The 23226-nt window shown below is 48.9% G+C and overlaps 2 protein-coding genes across 6 annotated transcripts; both read left to right on the top strand.

Moving 5' to 3' along the window:
• Nucleotides 1-16: 16 nt before the first annotated feature.
• On the top strand, nt 17-17195 carry adgre5b.1 (adhesion G protein-coupled receptor E5b, duplicate 1). 3 transcript variants are annotated; one of them, XM_028972152.1, is made up of 18 exons: nt 17-449; nt 4174-4257; nt 4329-4475; nt 4705-4848; nt 5568-5699; nt 5885-6022; nt 6097-6140; nt 6672-6779; nt 6863-7016; nt 7097-7216; nt 8545-8747; nt 9625-9786; nt 10803-10997; nt 11982-12199; nt 13681-13839; nt 14259-14430; nt 14961-15059; nt 15244-17195. In XM_028972152.1, the coding sequence occupies exons 1-18, from the start codon at nt 419-421 to the stop codon at nt 15283-15285; spliced, it is 2352 nt and encodes a 783-aa protein (XP_028827985.1). In that variant the 5' UTR covers nt 17-418; the 3' UTR covers nt 15286-17195. The 3 variants fall into 3 exon arrangements, with proteins under 3 accessions (XP_028827985.1, XP_028827986.1, XP_028827987.1); XM_028972153.1 differs by lacking the exon at nt 5568-5699; XM_028972154.1 differs by having other exon boundaries at nt 18-514; nt 4174-4475.
• Nucleotides 17196-17317: 122 nt separating this feature from the next.
• On the top strand, nt 17318-23129 carry LOC114785769 (prostaglandin E2 receptor EP1 subtype-like). 3 transcript variants are annotated; one of them, XM_028972347.1, is made up of 3 exons: nt 17318-18408; nt 21583-22552; nt 22720-23129. In XM_028972347.1, exons 2-3 carry the CDS (start codon nt 21599-21601, stop codon nt 22981-22983), a joined length of 1218 nt encoding a protein of 405 aa, XP_028828180.1. In that variant the 5' UTR covers nt 17318-18408; nt 21583-21598; the 3' UTR covers nt 22984-23129. The 3 variants fall into 3 exon arrangements, with proteins under 3 accessions (XP_028828180.1, XP_028828183.1, XP_028828182.1); XM_028972350.1 differs by having other exon boundaries at nt 21583-22620; nt 22720-22843; XM_028972349.1 differs by lacking the exon at nt 17318-18408 and having other exon boundaries at nt 21422-22552.
• The last annotated feature ends 97 nt before the right edge of the window (nt 23130-23226 follow it).

Here is a 23226-nt window from a genome sequence, read left to right as displayed (position 1 = left end):
CACACACACACCCACACACACGCCCCGTCTCAGCTTGTGTGTCTCTCGGGGGTGTGACTTGTGTGGGGGAACTCTGGAGCCCAGAGCTCAAGCCGAGAAGAGGGAGGCGGGCAGAGAAATGAATCGAACCTGCTGGCCGCCGGATCCTTTAAAAAAGTGGTGAAGTTGAGTAAATCTCCAACTTTTACAGTTCTCTGATACAACGGAGGGGTTTAAAGAAGAGGTTTTCGTTCCAAAAAGAGGAAGCCGGTTTTGAGGCCCCTGAGGTGAGGAAAGGGGAACAAAAACGCCGAAGCGGAGTGAAGGAAACCGGCGGGCGTGGGATATTTTTGCCCCATTCATCGCGCCGGCTGCTGGAATGGCCGCCTGAGCGCCGGGGCTCGCCCTGATTTGTCTGGGATTTCCCTCCGTGCCGGATATGGGGACTACAGCCGGATTCTGGGTCCTGGGTGAGTGTGAGGAGCTGATGGTGAGAATCTTCTCACATGCACTCCCTCCCAAGTTCTGTCAGAATGTGAGTGTGTGTGTGTGTGTGTGTGTGTGTGTGTGTGTGTGTGAGAGGCTCACTTTTTTTTGGGACTCTTCCATCTAAGAGAAAGTTGTGAAATGTGGAAAGTGACCAACAGCATGGTGAGCTGCTTTGAACATTTCCAACACCCCTAATTAATGCTATTAATTAAAATAATTCATAATAAGTAAGTACTTGAAATTTAGAGCAATATATATATAACATAACAAGAACAGCTGTATAGATCAGTAAATTCATCATGGAAATCATTCAGCAAAATGAGTTACTGTCAGTTTCACTCAGTTTTTAGAAAGTAATTTTTAACAAAAAGCATACATTTCATAGTCAAAAAGACGTGCTGCTTGTAGACCACCGGGGAGATGAATCTGTCCGCTCTGAAGGTTATTAATGTGAGTAGAAAAGCTTCCTATGACTGGAAAAATCTATAATTATAACAAGCTTGGTCACATTTTGCTGGCCATCGGTTGAAGAAACATTATTTTCGGAAGATAAATGTTCAAAAGTCAGTAGATTGGTGTAGGTTGACAGAGGAGAGTATGTGGGTGTATTATATATATAATAAATGTTTCATATATACTGACATATACACTAAAATTCTATTACATTCCCTATGACAGATTAATGCAAATTAAATACACAAATATAATACAAATTGATACAATACTAATTACTTTTGGCATATTATGCGTGTGTGTGTGTGTGTGTGTGAGAAAAACAGGCTGACCATACAGTAGCGCCGCTGCGGCCCGACAGTAAATGATTCCACGCTGACTGTATTGACCAGCGTTGCTATGGTTACCGTCACACAAATACTTCCTCATCTCAAAACAGACACTTCAGCAACACAAGGGCCGTTTGAATTCTGCCGACCGCCTGAAGTATTGCTCAACCGCTGTTGATTTTGAATGCGCCTCATGAATAAATCGTTACGTTTATTTAACGTTGTAAAAAGCATAAATGAGCCACAGTTGGATCCGTTGTTTGATTTCAATAAAAGTAGGATCGTTTTACAACAGCCAGACCAATTCGAAGCACACGGATACCCTGGGAGTGTGTGTGTGTGTGTGTGTGTGTCCACGGCCCTGTTTTACCGTGTTATGCGGAAGCGGCCCATGAAAAGCATAAATCCGGTTATCTTCGAGTGTGTCGGCACGAGCTAGAACTGGTCCAGGGAAGTTCCGTAATCTCATCACAGCCAAGAACTGGCTAATGTTGTTATGAAGTCCTGCCGGGCACGTTCCCACATCTCGACAACGGGGCCCTTTCCCCCGACACACGATACTGCCATCAAGTAACATCGCTGCGGTGGAGTAGAGTAACGTCCTGAACACGGCGCGGCTATAACCGGACCGAGCCGCTCCGGGCCTTCTGCACGTTTTATATTGCATATTGGACTGCTGTGTGTGTGTGTGTGTGTGTGTGTGTGTTTTAACAAAAGGGGGCTTGTCTGGTTCAGGCCTCAGAACAGACGACACGACTCTCCGCCCTGCGAATTTACTCGCTGGTTTCGCCAGGTCCGGGTGGGTGTGGCTTCAGGACGATAAGGGATCTTTTGTATGCTCTCGCCATTTCACTTTCAACAAATAGTTTGGTGATAAGTGAAATGACCTCAGCTCAGCTCCACACTGGGAGCGAAACGTCGAAACGATCACCAAAAACGAACTATGATCAGTTTCAATTAGGGTGGTGGTAGCCTATGAACCAGAAGACCCAGGTTCAAACCCCACTTACTACCATAGTGTCCCTGAGCAAGACACTTAACCCTGAGTGTCTCCAGGGGGGGACTGTCCCTGTTACTACTGATTGTAAGCCGCTCTGGATAAGGGCGTCTGGTAAATGCTGTAAATGTAAATGTCTATTTGTGTGTGGGAACCCTGGAATTACGTAATCCTCTCGGATGGAGGACCGGCCTGTCCTGCTCTCCCAACTTCCCACACGGTCAAGTGGTTTGCTCTCACTGGACGTCCCATCGGAGAGTCCGTGCGAAAACTCCCGATCCGATCCCCCTCAGCTCCTTCCCCTCGGGCTCTGGATCGGCCCGTACATTATTAACACTCCAATCAATAGGTCGTTGTTCTTTTCTTCAAAAACTCCAGACGGGACTGCCCTCTTCCTCTCGTTACTCGCATGGTTCTTTTGACGTGCGTTCCCGGCGGAGCCAAGAGCTGGCGCTCGGCCGCCGGGAAGGAAGCTGACAGTCGGCGGCCGCGGGCACGCCGAGAGACTTCAGACGCCGAGCGCTGGGTGGTGTGCCGAGTGTGAATCGGACTCCAGAGCGTCCTCTCCGCGGCCCCGTAACGGCATTTATCAGACGCCCTTCTCCAGAGTGACTTACAGTCAGTAGTTACAGGGACAGTCCCCCCCTGGAGACACTCAGGGTTAAGTGTCTTGCTCAGGGACACTATGGTAGTAAGTGGGGTTCGAACCTGGGTCTTCTGGTTCATAGGCTAGTGTGTTACCCACTTGGCCTTCAATCACTACTAATCAGAAAGTTGTGGGTTCGAATGCTGAACCGCCGAGGTGCCAAGTCACTGTCCCCACACACTGCTCCCCGGGCGCCTGTCATGGCTGCCCACTGCTCACCAAGGGCGATGGTTAAATACCAAGGACAAATTTCACCGTGTCACCGTGTGCTGTGCTGCAGTGTTTCACAGTGCAATCACTTCACTTTCACTTTAAACAGGGCGCTATGACTTGTCACGATGCTTAGTCTAGGGTCTAAAAAACGTGACAAGGGTGCAGAGAGAAGGACAGGCTTTTACTTTTATTTACAGTGAGGCTAATACACACAATAACACCGGAGAATCAGCGACAGGGTTGGGCTGGTCCAGGCGGGGGAACTCAAGTGTGTAGGGAGCACACACACAAGTAAACAAAGTGCACACAAGTAACCATGGACTAACACAGGCTGGCAGAAGGGGTCTATCACACAAATTATACGAATGAGGTCAACAACAGGACTCTTTGCATTTACATTTACATTGAAGGCCCTTATCCAGAGTGACTTTCCATGTTACCATCGATGAAGTGATCAATTCTGGTTCACTAGGACCCCCAACTATGAATACAATCTCTGTTGTAGTTTCTATACATAAGAAGGTTACAAGTTCATGTAAATATTCTCTGGGAGCCAGTGGAGGGAACGTAGCAGAGGGGCGGTATGGGAGAACTTGGGAAGGTTGAAGATCAGTCGTGCTGCTGCATTTTGTATGAGTTGTAGAGGTCGGATGGTACATAGAGGTAGACCAGCTTTGCAGACCCTGGCCTGCCAAACACTGTCTGAAGTCTCTTTATATAAAATCGTCAGATGGTAGGCGGAGTCGGTAGGTTTTAACTCGTCCCACAAAGAAAACCTTGAAAAAACAGGGACACAGGAGACGGTGAAGCCTTCATCCAGGGACGTGACAGCCTTCAAACTGAAGAATGTGCTTCAGGACTTTTTAAGTGTGTTTATTTCTTGTGAGTCTCCTTTTGTCTGAGAAAGCGGCGCTGTAGAGCAGGTTGGAGCCGGTGCTCCGGACGTCTGCGGCTGGACGTCTTCGTCCTGCAGAGGTCCCATCTGCATGCCACTCGATAGTGACGCTGCCTGAGAATTTGAAAGTGGTGCTGCGAGTGGAGAAATGAAGTGGAACTCCTTTTTGTAGGCGTCCTCCTGTCTCTCTCGTGGACCCGGAGTGGAGCCGACTGTCCTCCTGGATACAGCAGAGGCGGCAACGACAGCTGCTCAGGTAACGGGCCGCGTGGCGGCGCGCTCATTCGTGCGATTCGCACCGTCACGCATGTCTCTTGCCGCTGGCAGATTTCGACGAATGCTCCACGTCCCCGTGTGGGAACCACTCCGAATGCAGGAACACCCAGGGGAGCTACTACTGCTACTGCCAAGACGGCTTCGGGACAAGATCCGGGAGCGTCAACTTCACCGGCGTCTCTATGGACCAGTGCAAAGGTAGCGGAGACCAGTGCGAATACGGGTGGGACCGGGTCGGAGACCAGTTTTCAGAGTGTGAGGACCACCTCTGTGAGCCACTGAACAGTCTAGGGGCCCGGTGTTAAGGTAGAGGGGCGGGGTAGAGGGTCCAGGGACCAGCACCACGTACAACCTCAAGCTCCTCATCTTCTTCATACGGTACGGCTCGCCCTCCCTCTCTCCCTCACACTCCGCCCCGTTCCCGCAGATGTGAACGAGTGCCAAGGCCGACGCCCGTGCCTCCGTAACCAGAAGTGCGTCAACCTGCTCGGCTCCTTCAGATGCGACTGCGCCGAGGGGTACGGCAGGAGGGACGCGGCCAGGGGGGACGGAAGAGACGAAGACTGCTTTGGTAAGGGTCCATTTTCCTACCGATTTAGGGGCGAGGTGTGCCACCCACTGCACACTACGGTGTTATGGACCCGTAGAACCGGTCCTCACCAAGGAGAAGCAGAGGAACGTGAGTCTCGTTTAACTCGCATAAGGACGTCCCTCACAGTGGAAAAGGGGGACTTTAACGCTGGGTTGATTTTCTATATTGTCACTAATTTTGCAACCCGATGCTTTTATGTCTCAAAATAAAAAAAGTGTCCCGTCTTGTGGAAACGTGTCACTAATAATCGACTCTTTGACTACACTGCTGACTGACTTTAGGGACTTTTACGGGGTGGACGAGGGACCTGCGGCACGAACGACTGACATGACTGTCACTCACCGTGGAAACGTTTAGGTTCAGAAAGTCAGTTTTTCACTTCTGGTTCCGAACCGGGGGACACGTCAAGCGTGCGGCCAGCCACGCTGGTCCCAGAGCCCGGTTTTCGTCCCCCGTGGCGAGTAGCAGGCAGCCGTGACAGGCGCCCCGGGGACCGGTGTGTGGGGACGGTGCCTGGGTGGCCCCTTGGCCTTCCCTGATTGGCCACCACGGGACTGGCTTTCGGAACCTGAGCGTTAGGGGCGTCCCCGGCCCACGGCCGCACTGAGCTTTCGCGAGTGTGTGTGTGTGTGTGTGTGTGTGTACGTGCACGTGTGTGTGTGACAGCGGCTTGTGGACGGTTGTGTCTCCCACTGCAGATGTGGATGAGTGTGTCACAAAGTCCCCCGACTGCGGCGCCCGTGGCCAGTGCACAAACACGCCCGGCAGTTTCAACTGCAGCTGTCCATCAGGGTTCAGTAACCGCGGCAACGGCAGCGCCCCATGTGAAGGTGAGGGCGCTCTCGCCGTGACCGGGACCTGGAACGCCGAACCCTGAAGCGCAGAGCATTTGTTGTGTCGCTACTAACCACTCGCCGCTAACCGCTCCGCCTCGGCTAACGGCCTTCGCTAACCGCGCCCGCTCGCGTGGCAAGACGCGCCACGAGACGTTTTGACGGCCTTCTGTCTCGCCCAGACGTGGACGAGTGCCGGGACGGCGGGCCCGGCATCTGCGGGGAGGGGAGCCACAACTGCAGCAACGCGCCGGGCAGCTACGTTTGCCTCTGTCGGCCCGGATACAGTAACTACGGCAACACCCGGACCATGTGCACGGGTAAGAATTTCGCACCTGTCGCACCGTGGGCGTGACCTGCGACCTTTGACCATGATGTGACCTGGTGCTTTCAGAACTCAGATGCGACGGATACGATGCGGGAGGCACGCTGGAGCAGGTACAGACCGTTCCCTCACATTCCGGCACGTACAAGCAGTAGTTACAGGGACAGTCCCCCCCTGGAGACACTCAGGGTCAAGTGTCTTGCTCAGGGACACGATGATGACATTTACATTTACAGCATTTACCAGACGCCCTTATCCAGAGCGACTTACAATCAGTAGGGTGGGTAAGACACTCGCCTGTGAACCAGAAGGCCCAGGGTTCAAATCCCACTTACTACCATCGTGTCCCTGAGCAAGACACTTAACCCTAAGTTGCTCCAGGGGGACTGTCCCCTGAAACTACTGATTGTAAGTCGCTCTGGATAAGGGCGTTTGATAAATGCTGTAAATGTAAATATGCCAGTGGTTACAGGGACAGTCCCCCCCTGGAGACACTCAGGGTCAAGTGTCTTGCTCAGGGACACAATGGTGGTAAGTGGGGTTTGAACCTGGGTCTTCTGGTTCGTAGGCGAGTGTGTCCCCCGCTAGGCTACTACCACCCTGACGACCCCTGTCTTATTGCGGCGTGTTCTTGTGTCCCTCAGACCGTCCCGGGTCTGGACCGGCTGTGGGCGCAGATGAAGGAGAACTGCATGGAGCTGAGCAGCTCCACGCAGCAGACGGGACAGGTTACGGGGAAGGCGCTGCTGGAGGTAGGCGCGTGATTTTAAACGCGATTGGCCGCCGCGGTGGCGAGCGCTGTCGGCCGTGAACCGCTGTCTCCGTCTGCCGGCAGAACGTCCTCAGTGGGACTGACGAGCTGGTGTCCGGCGGGAGACTCGGCACCAGCAGGGAGGTGACGGGGCTTCTGAGGATGATGGAGAAGGCCATGATGCTGATCGGGCCCCAGCTTCAGGAGGACCGAACCAAAATGGAGACGGAGCACACGGGTATTCTTCTCGTTTTCAGTTGCGCCGCACAGGCGCTTTCACACAGACTGATGCTCAGGGGCGTCTGTGTCTTTAATCAGAGGCCAAACTCGCAGTGTCACGCAGCGAGACTCCGCCCACCGGACACGTCCGTCTCAGTACAGAGAACGCCACTCTAACAACGAGCTGGAACACCGTCATAGGGAACAGGCCCTACCCAGGTACGCACACACACACACATACATACACACACACACGAACACGCACACACACACACACACACACACATACATACACACACACACGAACACGCACACACACACACACACACACACATATATACACACACACACATACACACACCACACACACACACACACACACACACACACACACACACATACATACACACACACACACACACACACACACACATATATACACACACACACATACATACACACACACACGCAACACACACACACACACACACACACACACCACACACACCCACAACACACCCACACCCATACTACACACACACAACACCACACCCACACACATACATACACACACACACACACATATATACACACACACATACATACACACACACACACCACCACATATATAACACACACACACCCACACAACACACCACATATATACACACACCATACATACCACACGAACACACCACACCACACACATACACACACACACACACATATACACACACACATACTACACACACACACACATACACACACACACACACACATATATACACACACATACATACACACACACACACACACACATATATACACACACGAACACACACACACATATATACATACACACACATATACACTAACACATACACACATACATACACACACACATACACACATACATATATACACACACACACACACACACATATATACATACACACACATATACACTAACACATACACACACACACACCCACATACATACACACACACACACACATACACACACACACACGAATACACGCGCACACACGGATGAACACACATACAAACACACACGCACACATGAACACACACACGCGCACACGAATACACACGCACGCACACGCACGAATATACACACACACTCACACACAGGCATGAACACACACACACACACGAACACACACACACACACGAATACGCACACACACAAGAACACACAAACACGAACACACGAATACGCACACACACACAAACCATTTATGTCAAAACCAAAACATATTCTGTGAGCGAAAGGAGCTATTTGATCGTTCTTTTATATGAAATGACATAATGCTCTCTTTTTGAGGACTGTAGATAGATTTATTTAGTTTTATTGCTAGCACGTCGTGCAACAGTATTATACAGTATTATAACAGTATTATCACAAGAAAATGTCTTGAAACAATGTGTGCATGCACGGCCTGTCTAATATGATGCATTCCAAGGAAAATCAACTCTTATCCTAAATGAAGTCCCAATTGAACAGCCGTTGTGTTGCTGCCGCTCAGGCTTCGCTGTCGCGGCGCTGGTCACCTATAAGAACCTGGAGGTGCCCGACAACTCATCTTTCGAGGCTGCGACCAGGAAGCCAGAGGGAGACGAGCCAGAGGTCACCTACAAGATCAACTCCAGGGTGGTGACGGCGTGTGTGAGCAACCCCGACACCTCCAGCCTGCCCGAGCCGGTCACGCTCACCTTCCGGCACGTACAAGTGAGTCTCACGTTTACACACCAAGGCCACCGTGGATCACTCGTTCACCAAAACCTGATGATCTAAATATTGAGGTCAGAGGTCTCACACGAAATGAAATAATGATGTCGTCGAACCCACATCTGCAGTTTTATTGCTTCTTTAATCAGAGCAACTGAGTTTAAAAAGTGACACTCGGCATTCCATTACTGCTGATGAAGTTCCTCTCTACATGGATGCAGATGCTCCATCATTAGCAGACATTTCCAGTCATTTACAATGTCGACAATGTCGGGACGTTGACCCATTTGATGTATTTTTACCACCGTCAAACTTTTCCTATCCAAAACATTTCTAAATGGTGGCGTAGCAGGAACCTGGACCACCAAGGTGCCGTCCCTTGCTCCTCGGTCGGCAATCATGTTAAATACAGAGGACACATTCCATTGTCACTGTTGTGCTGCGCTGCAGTGTTTCACAACGACAAAAAAAAAAAATCCTTTTCACGTATGAACAGTAATGTAGAGGCAAATGTCTTCACCTCAAGCACCTCCACATTACACCATGTTCATTGTACCCAACTTCTGTACATACACTGACGGAATTTTTTTAGTCCCCAAAGAGCAGCAAAAACTTCCCTCTTTTTATTATCACGAGGGGAGTTTCGGTCTGAAAAGTCCACTCGCTTTCACTTTCCATAACTTAGTCCTGTCACAGGGCACACTCCATTCTGTCACTCTCTCAATCCTACAGTAAACTTAGAGTCTTCAATCCACCTACTGTACATGCCTATGGGTGGCGGGATGAAACCGGAGAACACAGGGAGAGACTCCGCCCACACCGGGATTCAAACTCACAGCCTTCAGACGTCGCGTCCTTCCTCTGTTTGTCTGTACAGGAGCGGGCGATGGAGCAGGTGAACTACTCTTGTGTGTTCTGGGATGACGGCACGTGGTCGAGGGATGGCTGTCAGGCGCTCGAATCCAACGTCACACACACCGTGTGCAGCTTCCAGCATCTCAGCAGCTTCGCAGTCCTCATGGCTCTCTACCCCATCAAGGTGAAGTGCACCATATTTACATTTACAGCATTTAATAGATGCCCTTATCCAGAGCGACTTACAATCAGCAGTGACAGGGACAGTCCCCCCCGGAGACACTCAGGGTTAAGTGTCTTGCTCAGGGACACGATGGTAGTAAGTGGGGTTTGAACCTTGGTCTTCTGGTTCATAGGCGAGTGTGTTACCCACTAGGCTACTACCAGCCTACACACAGCCACAGTGTATTAAATCAGAACCGAACATTTACAGATATAAAACCCAGTAGCACAGGAGGCAGAAATTCACATGCCAAACACAACTCCACACCCATGTTACGGTGCTCTTTTCATGCCGTACTGACCGCGTCTTCTCCTAAATCATACATTTTCATTTATGCAGCATTATGCATGCAACATTATGCATTTATGCATTATGCATTTATGCAGCATTATGCATGCAACTTACATACGTGTTTTAAAATATCCATCATTAAAATCAGATGGTCTGCAACGGCGAGGTCCAGAACAAATTGAGCTGAGGGTGTTGGAGGGCAGGCGAGCTGTCTGAAGCATTGAGACCAAAACGGACGACGGACAAGGACAAATCCAAAAGTCCAGAAAATGCCAGGTCGGCGCTAAGCAGTAGGCAATCCAGGGACAAGGCGAGCAGCAACAAAGGGTGGTAGGGTGGTAGTAGCCTAGTGGGTAACAAACTGGCCCATGAACCAGAAGACCCAGGTTCAAACCCCACTTACTACCATTGTGTCCCTGAGCAAGACACTTAACCCTGAGTGTCTCCAGGGGGGGACTGTCCCTGTAACTACTGATTGTAAGTCGCTCTGGATCAGGGCGTCTGATAAATGCCGTATATGTAAATCCTTCCGGGTGGCCGTCCTCGCGCCCGCCTGTTTTGGCAAAAAAATGCCAAAGGGGTTTAGTCTCCGGAACATCTTTTCGCTGCTAAATGTCCCAGCTGCCAGCAGTGGGATCTTCTGAATGTCTGTTGTTCACTGTCGGCCTCTCTCCTTCTCTGACCAGGACACGTTTGAGCTGCATCTGATCACGTGGGTGGGCCTGACGGTGTCTCTCGTCTGCCTGGCGGTGTGCATCATCACCTTTAAGTTCTGCCGCACCATCCATAGCACGCGCACCACCATCCATCTCCACCTGTCCCTGTGCCTCTTCTTCGCCGACCTCATCTTCCTCTGTGGGATCACCAGCACCCAGAACCAGGTGTGTATGTGTGTGTGGGTCCTTTAGAAGCACAGATACCCTGGACTGATGGAACCCATGCAGAGATGGCAGCAACATACACCCCTGTTCCATGCCTGTTCATGTCATACAGTCAGGGGGTCTGATTTACAATCAGTAGTTACAGGGACAGTCCCCACCCCAGAGACACTCAGGGTTAAGTGTCTTGCTCAGGGACACAAGGGTAGTATCTGGGTCTTCTGATTCATAGGCATGTTACCCGCTAGGCCAATACCACCTTTACTGTCACGTCGGCGAGCTGACGGGGGAAGGAAGCGCAGAGACGGGACATTCTGGAAACAATGATTTATTTAAACAAAAAAGAAACACGGCGCGATGGCCGAAAACAGGGGAAATAAAGTGGAAAAACCAAAACTAGCCTCCAGCTGAAGCCAGTCCTGACATTTACAAAACTGATCCCATCAAAAACGTTTTTTTGGTCTTAACATTAATGGTCTGAAAATGCTCATTAAACAACAACAGTCAAAAATAAACTTCCGGTAAGAAGGTGGCCCGACTGTTCCAAAATGGTGTTATTAAGTAATATTATCTGCTATTGAGTATTATTTTCTGTCTCTAATATATCTATCAATGCACCGTTCCATTTTGCACAGCAGTATTTGCACTATTTTACTTTGCACATTTATTATTAATTTCACTAGTTTAGCGCGGCCTGTCTCATTGTTGTCTACATGTTTATTTGTTAAATGTTATTCCTGCTCTGCCTGTGTCCCCTGTTTGCACCTTATGTAGCCCAGTCCGATGGTGTTGCACACGTGCACTTTATGTCGGTATGTAACTTTGTTTAATTGTTGAAATGTAGCACCGGGTTCCGGAGAAACGTTGTATCGTTTCACAATGTACCGTCCTGTACTGTATGTAGCTGAAATGACAATAAATAATCTGCTGTGCAGCTCGTCATTTTGAATGAGACTGTAATAATGGACAGTGTGTGTGTGTGTACAGGTGGGCTGTGCAGTCGTGGCCGGGCTGCTGCATTACTGTTTCCTGGCCGCCTTCTGCTGGATGCTGTTGGAGGGGGTGCAGCTGTACAGGATGGTGGTGCTGGTGTTCCACTCCACCCTCAGGACGGCCTACATGCTGGCAGTTGGCTACGGAGCACCACTCCTCATCATCATCATCTCTGCCAGCGTCAACCCTTCTGGATACGGCACAAAAGCACAGTAAGAGTGTGTGTGTGTGTGTGTGTGTGTCTGTGTTGTTGTAGTTTGCTTAGAATGAACTTCCAAATCACTCTGCAATCTAACTTGAGGTCTAACAGCCGACGTTCTATATAGGTAATAACACGTATCATAAAAAGCTGGGTACATGAACATCTACACACAGAACATGATAAAGTGCAATGAGCAGAACTAGACAAAATCAGAATACACTTACACACAACTGGTGCTGTGTTCGTTGATGAAATTTATGACGGAATATTTTTTTAAAATTCTGGTCATGTATCTCCCATCCAGTCACACAGATGCCATCACTTTCGCAACATGCTTTTGCAGCATTAGTTAGATTTGCAGGATTAGTTGGATTAGTTGAGAGAAAATGACAAAGCGATCTGTAGATGCACTTTCTTTATAATAGAAAACAGAATGTGTGGTTGAAAAACAGGTAACAAATCAGAGTGTCTTCCGTGTCTGGAATATTCGTCTATAAGGCAACAATAATATAATAATAAGATAACCGTGTTTCCATTATGAAATGGGGTTGAATTAAAGAAAATGTTTTGTCTGCTCTTCTCTGTACTTGTACTATATTGACTGGGTTAAATAGAATTGCACTACTAAAAAAAGAGACTACAATACTAATTAGAAGACTAAAAAGTAGACTAAATTATTCATGGATAACACTGACTAAAATAAGACTAAAATGCTCAGACTTTTAGTCGACTGAAACTCGACTAGACTAAAATGCCTAAGACTAAAGGCTAAAAAGACCGCTTGACGAAAAGACTGGACTAAAACTAATATTAAGACAGGCCTCCCGTCTTAACGACTATAACATGTAAACACATTCGTGGCATCATGAACATGCACAAGGAACATCGAATCCGGAGCACCCCGAAAACTCTGGCTATGACAGAAAGTAATAAACAATGTTTTTTCAACGTTTTCAACTTTGAACGTTTAAAAAAATTCAATGCAAGTCTTTTTATACACAATAAAACCAGCATATCACCCTCAACCAGAGCCAATTTCTACAACGTGTTTGAAGCGTCTTTTAAAAACCATCATAGTCTTGTTTTTCACTGGTTGTTTTACTTGGGCAGAAACCAGCATCAGTTTCCGAAATGGAGTGAAATTGACATGCACGTTGCCTCCCGTCACTCATCTCTGGCACGCAAGATCCGGGGAAAACGCACAAAGAAAGAGCCGCTGCCGTTTCTTCTGGCAATGGCCCCGTTTTCTTTCTTTTTTTTGTCCCTGAAATCCCATTCGTTTGATCTGTGAACTTCTAGTCGAGGGAAGCAGATGTTGCCTGTTAACAAAACGGCAACGAAATGAAACTTCACCACCTGGTTTTTACCACCAGTCTTCTTCTACCATGAACGTGACAGACCGTGCTGTGGATGATGATGGCCATTCTCAGGTCCTGTAAGTTCCCAGCTGCTGATCATGTGTGTGTGTGTGTGTGTGGTTGTGATCCTCAGCTGCTGGCTCTCTCTGGAAGGGGGCTTCATCTGGAGCTTCTTCGGCCCCGTGTGCGTCATAGTCTTCCTCAACGCCTGCTTCTTCATCATCACGGTCTGGAAGCTGGCGGAGAAGCTGTCCAGCCTCAACCCCGAGCTCTCCAGCCTGAAGAAAGTCAAGTGAGTGACGCAAGACGGCCGGTGGCAGTGAAATCCCGCCCCCGTTCGCAATAAAGCGCGTTTATGAGCCCCGCGCGTTGAGAACGGAACTGAGGGAGGGGGAGGGACACGACACTGGGAGGGTATACTACCAGCATGAATGGTTCTCTGAGGAGCATTCTAGCAGCACGTCGCGTGAAGAGTATAAACCGCCATTCATCTGTCTCCATGTGTGTGTGTGTGTGTGTGTGGTAATAACCGTTAAGGTCTGTCTGCAGTCAGTGGAGAATGTCATGTTTGTCATGTGCCTGCCATCGTCTCATGCTGAACATGCTGAACACACACAAATGCCATGAAACGCTCACACACACACACACACACACACACACACACACACACACAGAATTAGACAACAGGAGTGCTCTGGTTTTGCTCTGCAGGGGCTTCACCGTGACGGCCGTGGCCCAGCTCTGCGTGCTGGGGGGCATGTGGGTGTTCGGCTGCTTCTTGTTCCAGGAGCGGGGCACGACGGCGATGGCGTACCTCTTCACCCTGCTCAACAGCCTGCAGGGGGCGCTCATCTTCTTCATGCACTGCCTGCTGTCCAAAGCCGTGAGTCCCTCCCGCCTACCCCCCACCCCCGGGACGCTACCGCCGCACGAATCTGTTAAACCGCTGCACCGTCAGCTATAAAGTTAAACGCATTAGGTACTAAAGCACCCACATTTTTGCACTAATCTCCCTGACTGGGTAACGACACTGGCATTTACCATTCGGTCTAATATCGGCAATTAGCCGAGGGCTGAGGCAGCCACACTGCGAAAGTCCGTTTTTTAAAAAGCAATGCGGTGTCTATTCACGGCTGTAACGGCGCCTGGACCAATAAAACCACGACGAAATGTCCTATCACCACCCATTGCCAACATCCACAGGGGTTTTTGGAATTGAATATGCAGATTCGCCATAGACAGTAAAATACGAGCAGGATGCGCATCAGAATGGTTTTGTTTGCCTTCATTCCCTTTGGGCAAGAAAGAGAAACGTGTGCGGCGTTCACTTCACGTGCAGCGACCTGGAGACCTTAAAAGATGGATCCAGCCGCCGTAGCCTGGCCATGTGTTGCTCTTTGTCGCCCCCCTCAGGTGAGAGAGGAGTACGGCAAGTTCCTCAACAGCCTCCGCACCCCACAGAAGAAGAGATATTCAGAGTTCAGCACCAACCAATCCAGCAACTACCAGCAGGTGGGTTACACGTGTGTGTGTGTGTGTGTGTGTGTGTGTGTATATATAATGTTGAAGTATATTTTACGATTTACTAAAATGTTGAAATAAACCAAATGTATAATACATATGTGTAAAACATTGACATACACTGTCAGTATTACATGTTTTTTTTCTCATTCTGACCTCTGAATTGTTCCCACAGCCCCTGAGGAGCGTCCAGAGTACCGGAGAGTCACAGTTATAAGAGGATCTCTCAAGTCCCACAATGCTTTGCAAGAGCCATGCAACCTCTGTGCTAGATTTTTTATTTTTTTTTTGCAACAGATAAACTGGTTTGGAATTCCTGGAATGTTAAAATGTTTTATCGAGCGGTAGGAAAATTCTGAACTCTTCTAGAACGTCCTCTGTCTTAACAGAACCAAGGGTCCCTTTCCTGTTTGTCATGGACGGACAACTTAACAAAGAGTTGCTACGTAAATTATTGGTCCAGAGTGTATTATGGGAATTGGTAATCGGAAGGTTAAGAAAATGTTCGTATATTGGAGAAATTATTATTATTATTTTTTTGGCTTCTTATTCTTCTTCAGTGAAGCAGCCTAAACGAATGTTCTAGACTGACAGACATTCCAGCTCCAATATGAACCGGTCTGGTTGCCCTGGTCGGTGTCACGGCCGGGGGGTCATAGACCTCAAAATGAAGCGAAAACATGAAGGTGCGGGAGCCTGCATGTGTGTTCAGTCCAGCAGCGCTCCGGCCAAGCAGTTTGCACACACACACACACACACACACACACACACACACACACAGTGACAATGACACCTGAACAGTATCTGGTTTCAGGGTCACAAAAATACAAAAGCACAAAAAGGTCACAATAAGCTAGTTTCTATCACTATAATTAGTTTAAAAAGATGAACTAAAATACACGAGTAGTATAAATGGGTGGAGTTGAGAGTAAATTGAGAAATGTGAACATGCCGAGACACATTAGAACCAGGTTCAGTCGGGGAGTCACTGAAGGTACTAGGTAGCACCAACCAGCTGCGCACCGTAATAATGAATAAGAGGAGTTATTATTCCAATTATTATTAAAACTAATACCCAATTACAGTTTTGCACAGACAATAATTACATTTGCAAACCTTCTACCTAGTCACATAATTGCTTGATTGAGTTCATATTGAAAACAAATGAATGGTTCTAGAAGTTTTATTCGTTATTGTTGTTGTGGTATTATCGACCTTTACTGCTCTAGGTTGACTTTGTCTGTGAAATATTTTTCAGTACATAATTGTTAACAGACCTGTAGTAGGCTGTATGGAAATAACCCGTCGGATTGGAATAGCTGGAAAAGTTGTCTCATTAATTAATAGTTCATTAAGACTTCCCCCATGCCCCCAAACAGGTATAATTTCTTGTTTGGTTTCAAAATGGAGTTAAATAATAAAATTCCGGACTCATATCAATCAGCATAAACAATGAATGTTGCCCCCACAGGACTAGCGCCCCTGCTGGATGGCTGTTGTACATTTTTATTTCTGGCCCCACCAATCCCCATAAGCTAATTTTCACATCAGTTAGCGTGTCTGAAATATATTTCCATGTGGAAAATCTTGTTCTTACCGTTATTTTTTTAATGCTGATATCTGCCATGTTTCACTTCAACCCAAAAACTGTAAAATATTGTACTAAAATTGTACAATATAATTATAAGGATTGACTTCTTTAGGCAATGGAGCGATTGGCAGTATTAGTTGGAAGATCTGAGCAACAGCGGCTGCGCAAAGGGGCGGGGCTTCCAGCTGAGGGGGCGGTCCTTGCTTCAAGACTCTTATCTCTGGCTGCAAATTGAACAAATTGACTCTGGTGGGTCTGTCCTGTCCCCACATTGCTGTAAAACACCAGCCATGATCCTGGCTCTTCTGCTTCATTATTCACAAGTTGGGCCGAAGAAAGTAAGCCAGCCACACAAATGCACACATTTCAGCATGATTATTCAAATGCACTTTCAGTACTGATATCAGTATTTTTTTTTTTTTGTTAATGTTATTGAAAAAAAAAATACTTGCATTTAAAAAGTCACATTTGAAGAGCAAACATGTATTTGAAAGCCATTTTTAATAAAATAATAAAGAAAAGAAAACTGCACTTTTTCCCTGCATGGCTTGTGTACTATTTGTTTTCCAGAGTTGGTACCTTTGTAAACAAATAAATAAATTCTTTATAAAATTCGTTAAAACGTCTGAAAAATGGTCGAATCATCTGGCACAACTTTTTTGGTTCTAGAAGCACAGTCTCAAATGGCCTGGTTCGATTGATCCAGAGCTCGCGTTGTGATTGGCTGATTTCGTGATCACGACGCAGTGCTGTTTTAGGACTAGAAAATAAACCGACTGACGTCGCATAGCAACGACACTCAATAAAAATGTTGTTAGTGAACATAGTACAATACATGTATCCGAAAGTTCTGCTCAATGTATTGTAAAATAATGTAAATTATTCTTAATTATCAATCACTGTAGGCTAGCTAGTATGTTAGTACTGTGATCTGACCCTGGTTGCCATTGGATGATTAATCTATTAATCTATAATATAATCGATTATCTAAAGAATCGTTCTGATGTAATATGCAGGCAACCTACACCACCAGTCAAAAGTTTGAACACACCTACTCATTTATGGTCTTTCTAACGAAACTCAAGACACGCGACTATGAAAAGACACACATGAGGTTATGTAATAATTCAAAACAGGCAGATTCATCAAACATACTTCACATTCTCCTGCTACCACAAATACTAAATATGCTTCTGCCATTGAATTCTTCAAAATGGCTCCATCTTAGTAAGTATGTGTGGAACAAATAGTGAATGACGTCCAAATTAAAATATTCATCACATATTCAGTCCTCATTCGTGATTTGTAACGTCCATTGTCCATCCTTGTCCCGGTTACTGAGTAGCTTCAGAAGTAAGTACCCGGTAAGTAAGGAGACGAATTGTCATCCTTTGTTAGGACTCTCGTCTGGTGCGATTAGTCGGCATCGTTGGCATCGTGTGCATTTACACGAGTTCATTTTCAGGATCGGCCAGACGTGGTGAATGAACTGATTTAATTCCTGCACAGATGATTTGTCTCATTTACTCTAACAGAATTATTCAATCAAGCCACAGGCCAGAAGACAATGGAGGCTGGGCGGATGTGGAGGGAGGGACGGGTGCAGGGATGAAAGGAGGTGATGCGGAGCGAGAGAGCCGCCGAGTGAGGAGACCCTCCACCTGTAGGACGAGGACGCAGATCCGTCTGCTGGAGGAACGGAGCTGCAGGAATCGGACGGATTAGACAGCGTTCCCCGGCAGAGCCCAGGTAGGTTCCTCACGTTCCTTCTCTCGTACGCTCAGTGGGTTATTACGTGTTATTAATGCAGTAACTACATGGAACGTGGAACATGTCATGGTCCTTGCACGTGTGTGAGTCCGTAACTTTTCCTAAGGTCCTCACGACCACAGAAAATTGCAATAAAAAATTAAAAATGACATATAAACCTATGACCGTTATAATAATAGTGTCCTTTCTGCATTATAAATGTCTAATTACAGCCAAGTAACAAGAAAATCCTAAACCCAAACCTCTCTATACACCGAACTGTATGTATTTTTTTTGTGAATCATCTTCGCCAATTTGGTTCTCTTCATTTTTAATTCCCACAGAAGCAAAAAGGCAAAATCCCAACAGAGGGACAATAATTTAGGGTCATAAGCGCGCATGGAAAATCGCTCTCTTATGCCCACGTACAAAAAACAGAACAGAATTGTAGATGAGACGCGACTGGGTTGGGTTGGACGAAGTTTCGGACCTTTGGCTTCACCCCCAGCCTGGCCTGGACGCCCGCGGCAGATCCTCATTTGCATGGCAGAATCGGCCCAACGTGGCGGCGAGCGGCGGTCGTTACGGCGGCACATCGCTCTGCTGATGCAGGTCGTTGGCCTGCCGATTAGTTGACGTGGGAGTCGGCCAAGCCGGCGGAACGAGCGGGTGGAGAGGCGCTCCGCGTCCGATTCGGCAGATTGTCGCCTCTGTTTACCGGAGCAGAAGCGAAATTAGGACTAAATCGGCCGCCATGTGACACGTCCAGCCGGCGGACGGGGTCGTTTACGGACCAAACACAACTAAACTCTGAATCCTTTACTTTTTGACTCTTCTCTTCTTATTTTTTACTTCTCAAACGAATCTTCTTATTTGAACTCAAATCAGCCATGAGAGCGATTAAAGCAGCCATTAAAGCAGGACAAGTCTAATGTGGCAGCGGCCTAGCGTGTAACACACTCGCCTGTGAACCAGAAGACCCGGGTTCAAACCCCACTTACTACCATCGTGTCCCTGAGTGTCTCCAGACGGGGGACTGTCCCTGGAACTACTGATTGTAAGTCGCTCTGGATAATGTGGCCGTCTGGTAAGTGCCGTAAATGTAAACAAGGCAGCAGGTGAGCATATGAAGTCGGAACCAGGAGATATGGACAAGAGTACGGACCTGCAAGGAACTTCGATGCTGGCCGTGACAGAAAGTCCACCAGGAGGTCCTAGCTCGTCTTGCACCGCCTCCCCTCGGTGGAACGGCATTTTGTCATCGTGACAGCAGATCTGGAAATGCTCCAACGGACGTTCTCGCTTCGTTCTCGCACTCTCAGGCGTGTTATTCGGTTTCAGCCGGGCAGGTTGTATAATGCGCAAGATGAGCTGCGACTTGCATGTAGAATCAACGAGGAAAATGGCGACTGTGGCTTTAATACGCTCAGTTGTAGTAACGGCGCGTTCCTAAACGTATGAAAGCGACCGTGTGCCATGAAGACAGATATTTGAAATGCTTTATTATCAATAGACCGAGAAACGAAAGACTTTTCAGTCATAAACTCCAATCGGTAATGAAATAAGCGCTGACAGTGGCTTCGTATGGAAGCGGGCGGGTCACCACGTCCCACATGGTGCTCTTCCACTCGTGTCCGTCCCTCATGTCTCACCCAATCGCCCGGGTCAGGGCCTACACCCCAACTATGGCTTCCGGCAAATTACGGACGGTATGAACTCGGCAATACGTGACAATCCTTTCCGGTGTTGCTCAATTTCATTGTCAAAATCTGGAAAATCAAGGTTTGGGCCCCAGCGTCCTCGTCCTTGATTTGTGCGGCTCGTTGTTTTTATCAAATGAAATGTGATCCTGGCACTAAGCTGATACGGTAAAGCGCTAATTATCTCCTTGCCGACTTAACGGACGTGCATGGAACGGTACGGCGCTCGGCAAACTCGCCTCGCGAGCAGGGAGTCCATCAAAAGGCCTGAAAGCCTCGGAGACCTTACTCTCTAAAGGCGCGTTTAATGTTGGTGCCGGCGAGAGTACATCGGCAATCAGGTGCCGCGTCAGTCAAGAGCTTCTAGTGCTCCAGGGAAAGGAGTGATCGTGAGGCGGGACCGGCGCCAGTTACCTGCCACGCATAACGTCCTCTCAACCGAAGTTGGGCAAGTGGACGATGAGGACGCAGAATATGAAACCAGCCGTCAGTAATATTACACTTATCGGTCAAAAAATATTTTTAAAAAAGCGGTTAATGAAGCGGCCCCGCAATCAGAAGGTTGCCGGTTCGAGTCCCGATCCGTCAAGGTGCCACTGAGCAAAGCACCGTCCCCACACACTGCTCCCCGGGCGCCTGTCATGGCCGCCCACTGCTCACTCAGGGTGACGGTTAAATGCAGAGGACAAATTTCACTGTGTGCACCGTGTGCTGTGCTGCTGCGTATCACAAGTGACAATCACTTCACTTCAAAACCTCATTCGACCTCGGCCGTATTCCCGTGTTCAGCTGCTGCCGTCTGGGATGCGTCTTCTCAACGTCCCACTGGGACGCTACGCTCTTGTCCACTTTTTGCCTACAGCACAGTGAGTCCTCAGAGATCCCCGCACAGCCTTCAAATATCTGTCCTCTGCCCGAACGGTTGCTAATTTCCAGCCGTAAAAGCGTCTAATTCGCCAGCCCATCAGACGAGATCTCACCCGAGGGGACATACCGAGCCCGAGACCGCAGATCTGGTCTCAGAGGCCACATTAAATGTACAGGCTTCATGCCCGCCACACAGACGCAGCCGTCACTGGTGCGTTTATTCCATCTAGTCGCTTTAGTATACGTACAGTATATATTCAGTATAGTAAAACTGAAGTGAAAGTGAAGTGATTGTCGTCATGAAACACTGCAGCGCAGCACACGGTGCACACAGTGAAATGTGTCCTCTGCTTTTAACCATCACCCTTGGTGAGCAGTGGGCAGCCATGACAGGCGCCCTGGGAGCAACTTGGTTAATTTTCTTCTCAAATAGAAATTCATGAGGCAACAATTCATACCATGGACAGACCTGTAAAGAACAAAAAAAATCTGAATTAGTCTCACTGTCGGAATTTTAAACCATTATGAGTTCTGGAACATTCCCTGAAAGGGGAAATGAGTAAAGTGATGAGCAAACGGAACCTGTTTTTGTCTCTTCTTCCCGAAGGGGCTGACTCATCGCTATGACGACGATTGTCCCGTCTGCGTCTGACAGTCGGGACTTTGACCCCTCCCCCGCTGCAAGCCCCTCCCCTTCCCACTGGAACCTCCCACTGGCTCCGCCCAACTCTACGTCCCCACCCCAACTCCCCGCCCCCCCTCTGGGCATGTCCTGCATCACCATGGTAACCGGGGCGCTGTCTAACCTGATGGCGCTGGTCATTGTGGGTCGGGCGCGCGCCGGAAAGCGCCTCCGTGGCACTAGAGCCCGGCCCTACCTGCAGCTGGCGTCCGCCCTCCTTCTCCACGATCTCGGCGCCCACCTGATCCCTGGGGCCCTGGCCATGAAGCTCCACGCGCGCCAGCGCAGGGGCCTCGGCATCGGCCCCGCGGCAGGGGGGCCGCTGTGCCAACTCTTCGGTGCCTGCATGGTCTACTTTGGACTGAGCCCACTGCTCCTGGGCGGGGCCATGGCCATGGAGCGCTGCCTTGGCATCAGCAGACCCCTCCTACACGCCAGGGTGGCGACACCCGGCCACGCCCGCGCTGCTGTGTTGATGCTGTGTGGCCTCGCGCTGCTGCTGGCGCTGGTGCCCGTGCTGGACGGCACCGGCGGCGTGCGCTACGTCCCTCAGTTTCCCGGCACCTGGTGCTTCCTGCCCCTGCATGCGAACGGGACCCGCGGCTCCACCGGACTGGGCCTGCTCTTCTCCAGCCTGGGGCTCGCGGCGCTCGGCCTGTCCCTGCTCTGCAACACCCTGAGCGGGGCGGCCCTGCTCCAACGCCGCCTGGGCACCTCCAGAGGGGGCGGTGATGGTGGCGGCGGCAGGAGACGAGCGGGATGGAGCTCTGGTTCCGCGACGTCGTCTCTGTCCGAGTCTTCGAGGTCCCGGACGTCTCGCTGGCTGGACATAGAGATGATGAGTCAACTGGCAGCCATCACGGTGGTGTCCTGCCTCTGCTGGAGTCCTTTCCTGGTGAGAGGGAGGGGCATTTCGGGCAACATCCAATTCTAAAAAGCCAACCGTCTCTGTTTTTGTGAAAGGTCAGGGGAATGATTATTGCGGGATTATTTGGACTCCTCCAAAATGTCAGAGAACGTACTAATAAAATTCAATGTTTTTATTTATTTATTTATTTTTAGATAATCATCATGACATCACTGCTGCGGCTCCATCGCGGCTCAGGGCACGAGGAGGGCGGGGCCGAGAGGCTGGTGCTGCTGGGCCTCCGTCTGGCCTCCTGGAACCAGGTTCTGGACCCGTGGGTGTACATCCTGCTCAGAAGGGCCGTCCTGAAGCGGGCTGGCCGAATTCTCCACCTTCAGCACTCGAACCCTCGCCGGACGCCGGAGGCGACGGACAGAAGCGTGAAGCCAGGAGCCGAACGCAGGGCTACGGAGATCTGAGCGCAGGGATTGCCACACAGTTTTTGTAAACTGTAATATACTAAGGACAAAGTTAAGAAAACGAATAAAAGAGAAGGAATATAAGGAAGACTTGGCACAGATAGACAAAAATAATAATAATATAAAAAAAAAAACAATATGACACTGCCACTAAAAGACATGTAATGGTTTTGTTTGTATCTGTCTGTGAACTGTGTATTTCACAATAAATGCACGTCGGTTTGCCTCATGGCGGCTTCAACT

The sequence above is a fragment of the Denticeps clupeoides genome, chromosome 3, assembly GCF_900700375.1.
Source record: "Denticeps clupeoides chromosome 3, fDenClu1.1, whole genome shotgun sequence".
NCBI classification, from domain to species: domain Eukaryota; kingdom Metazoa; phylum Chordata; class Actinopteri; order Clupeiformes; family Denticipitidae; genus Denticeps; species Denticeps clupeoides.
Note: the sequence above shows the minus strand (reverse complement) of the source record. Positions and strands in the feature narration are given on the sequence as shown.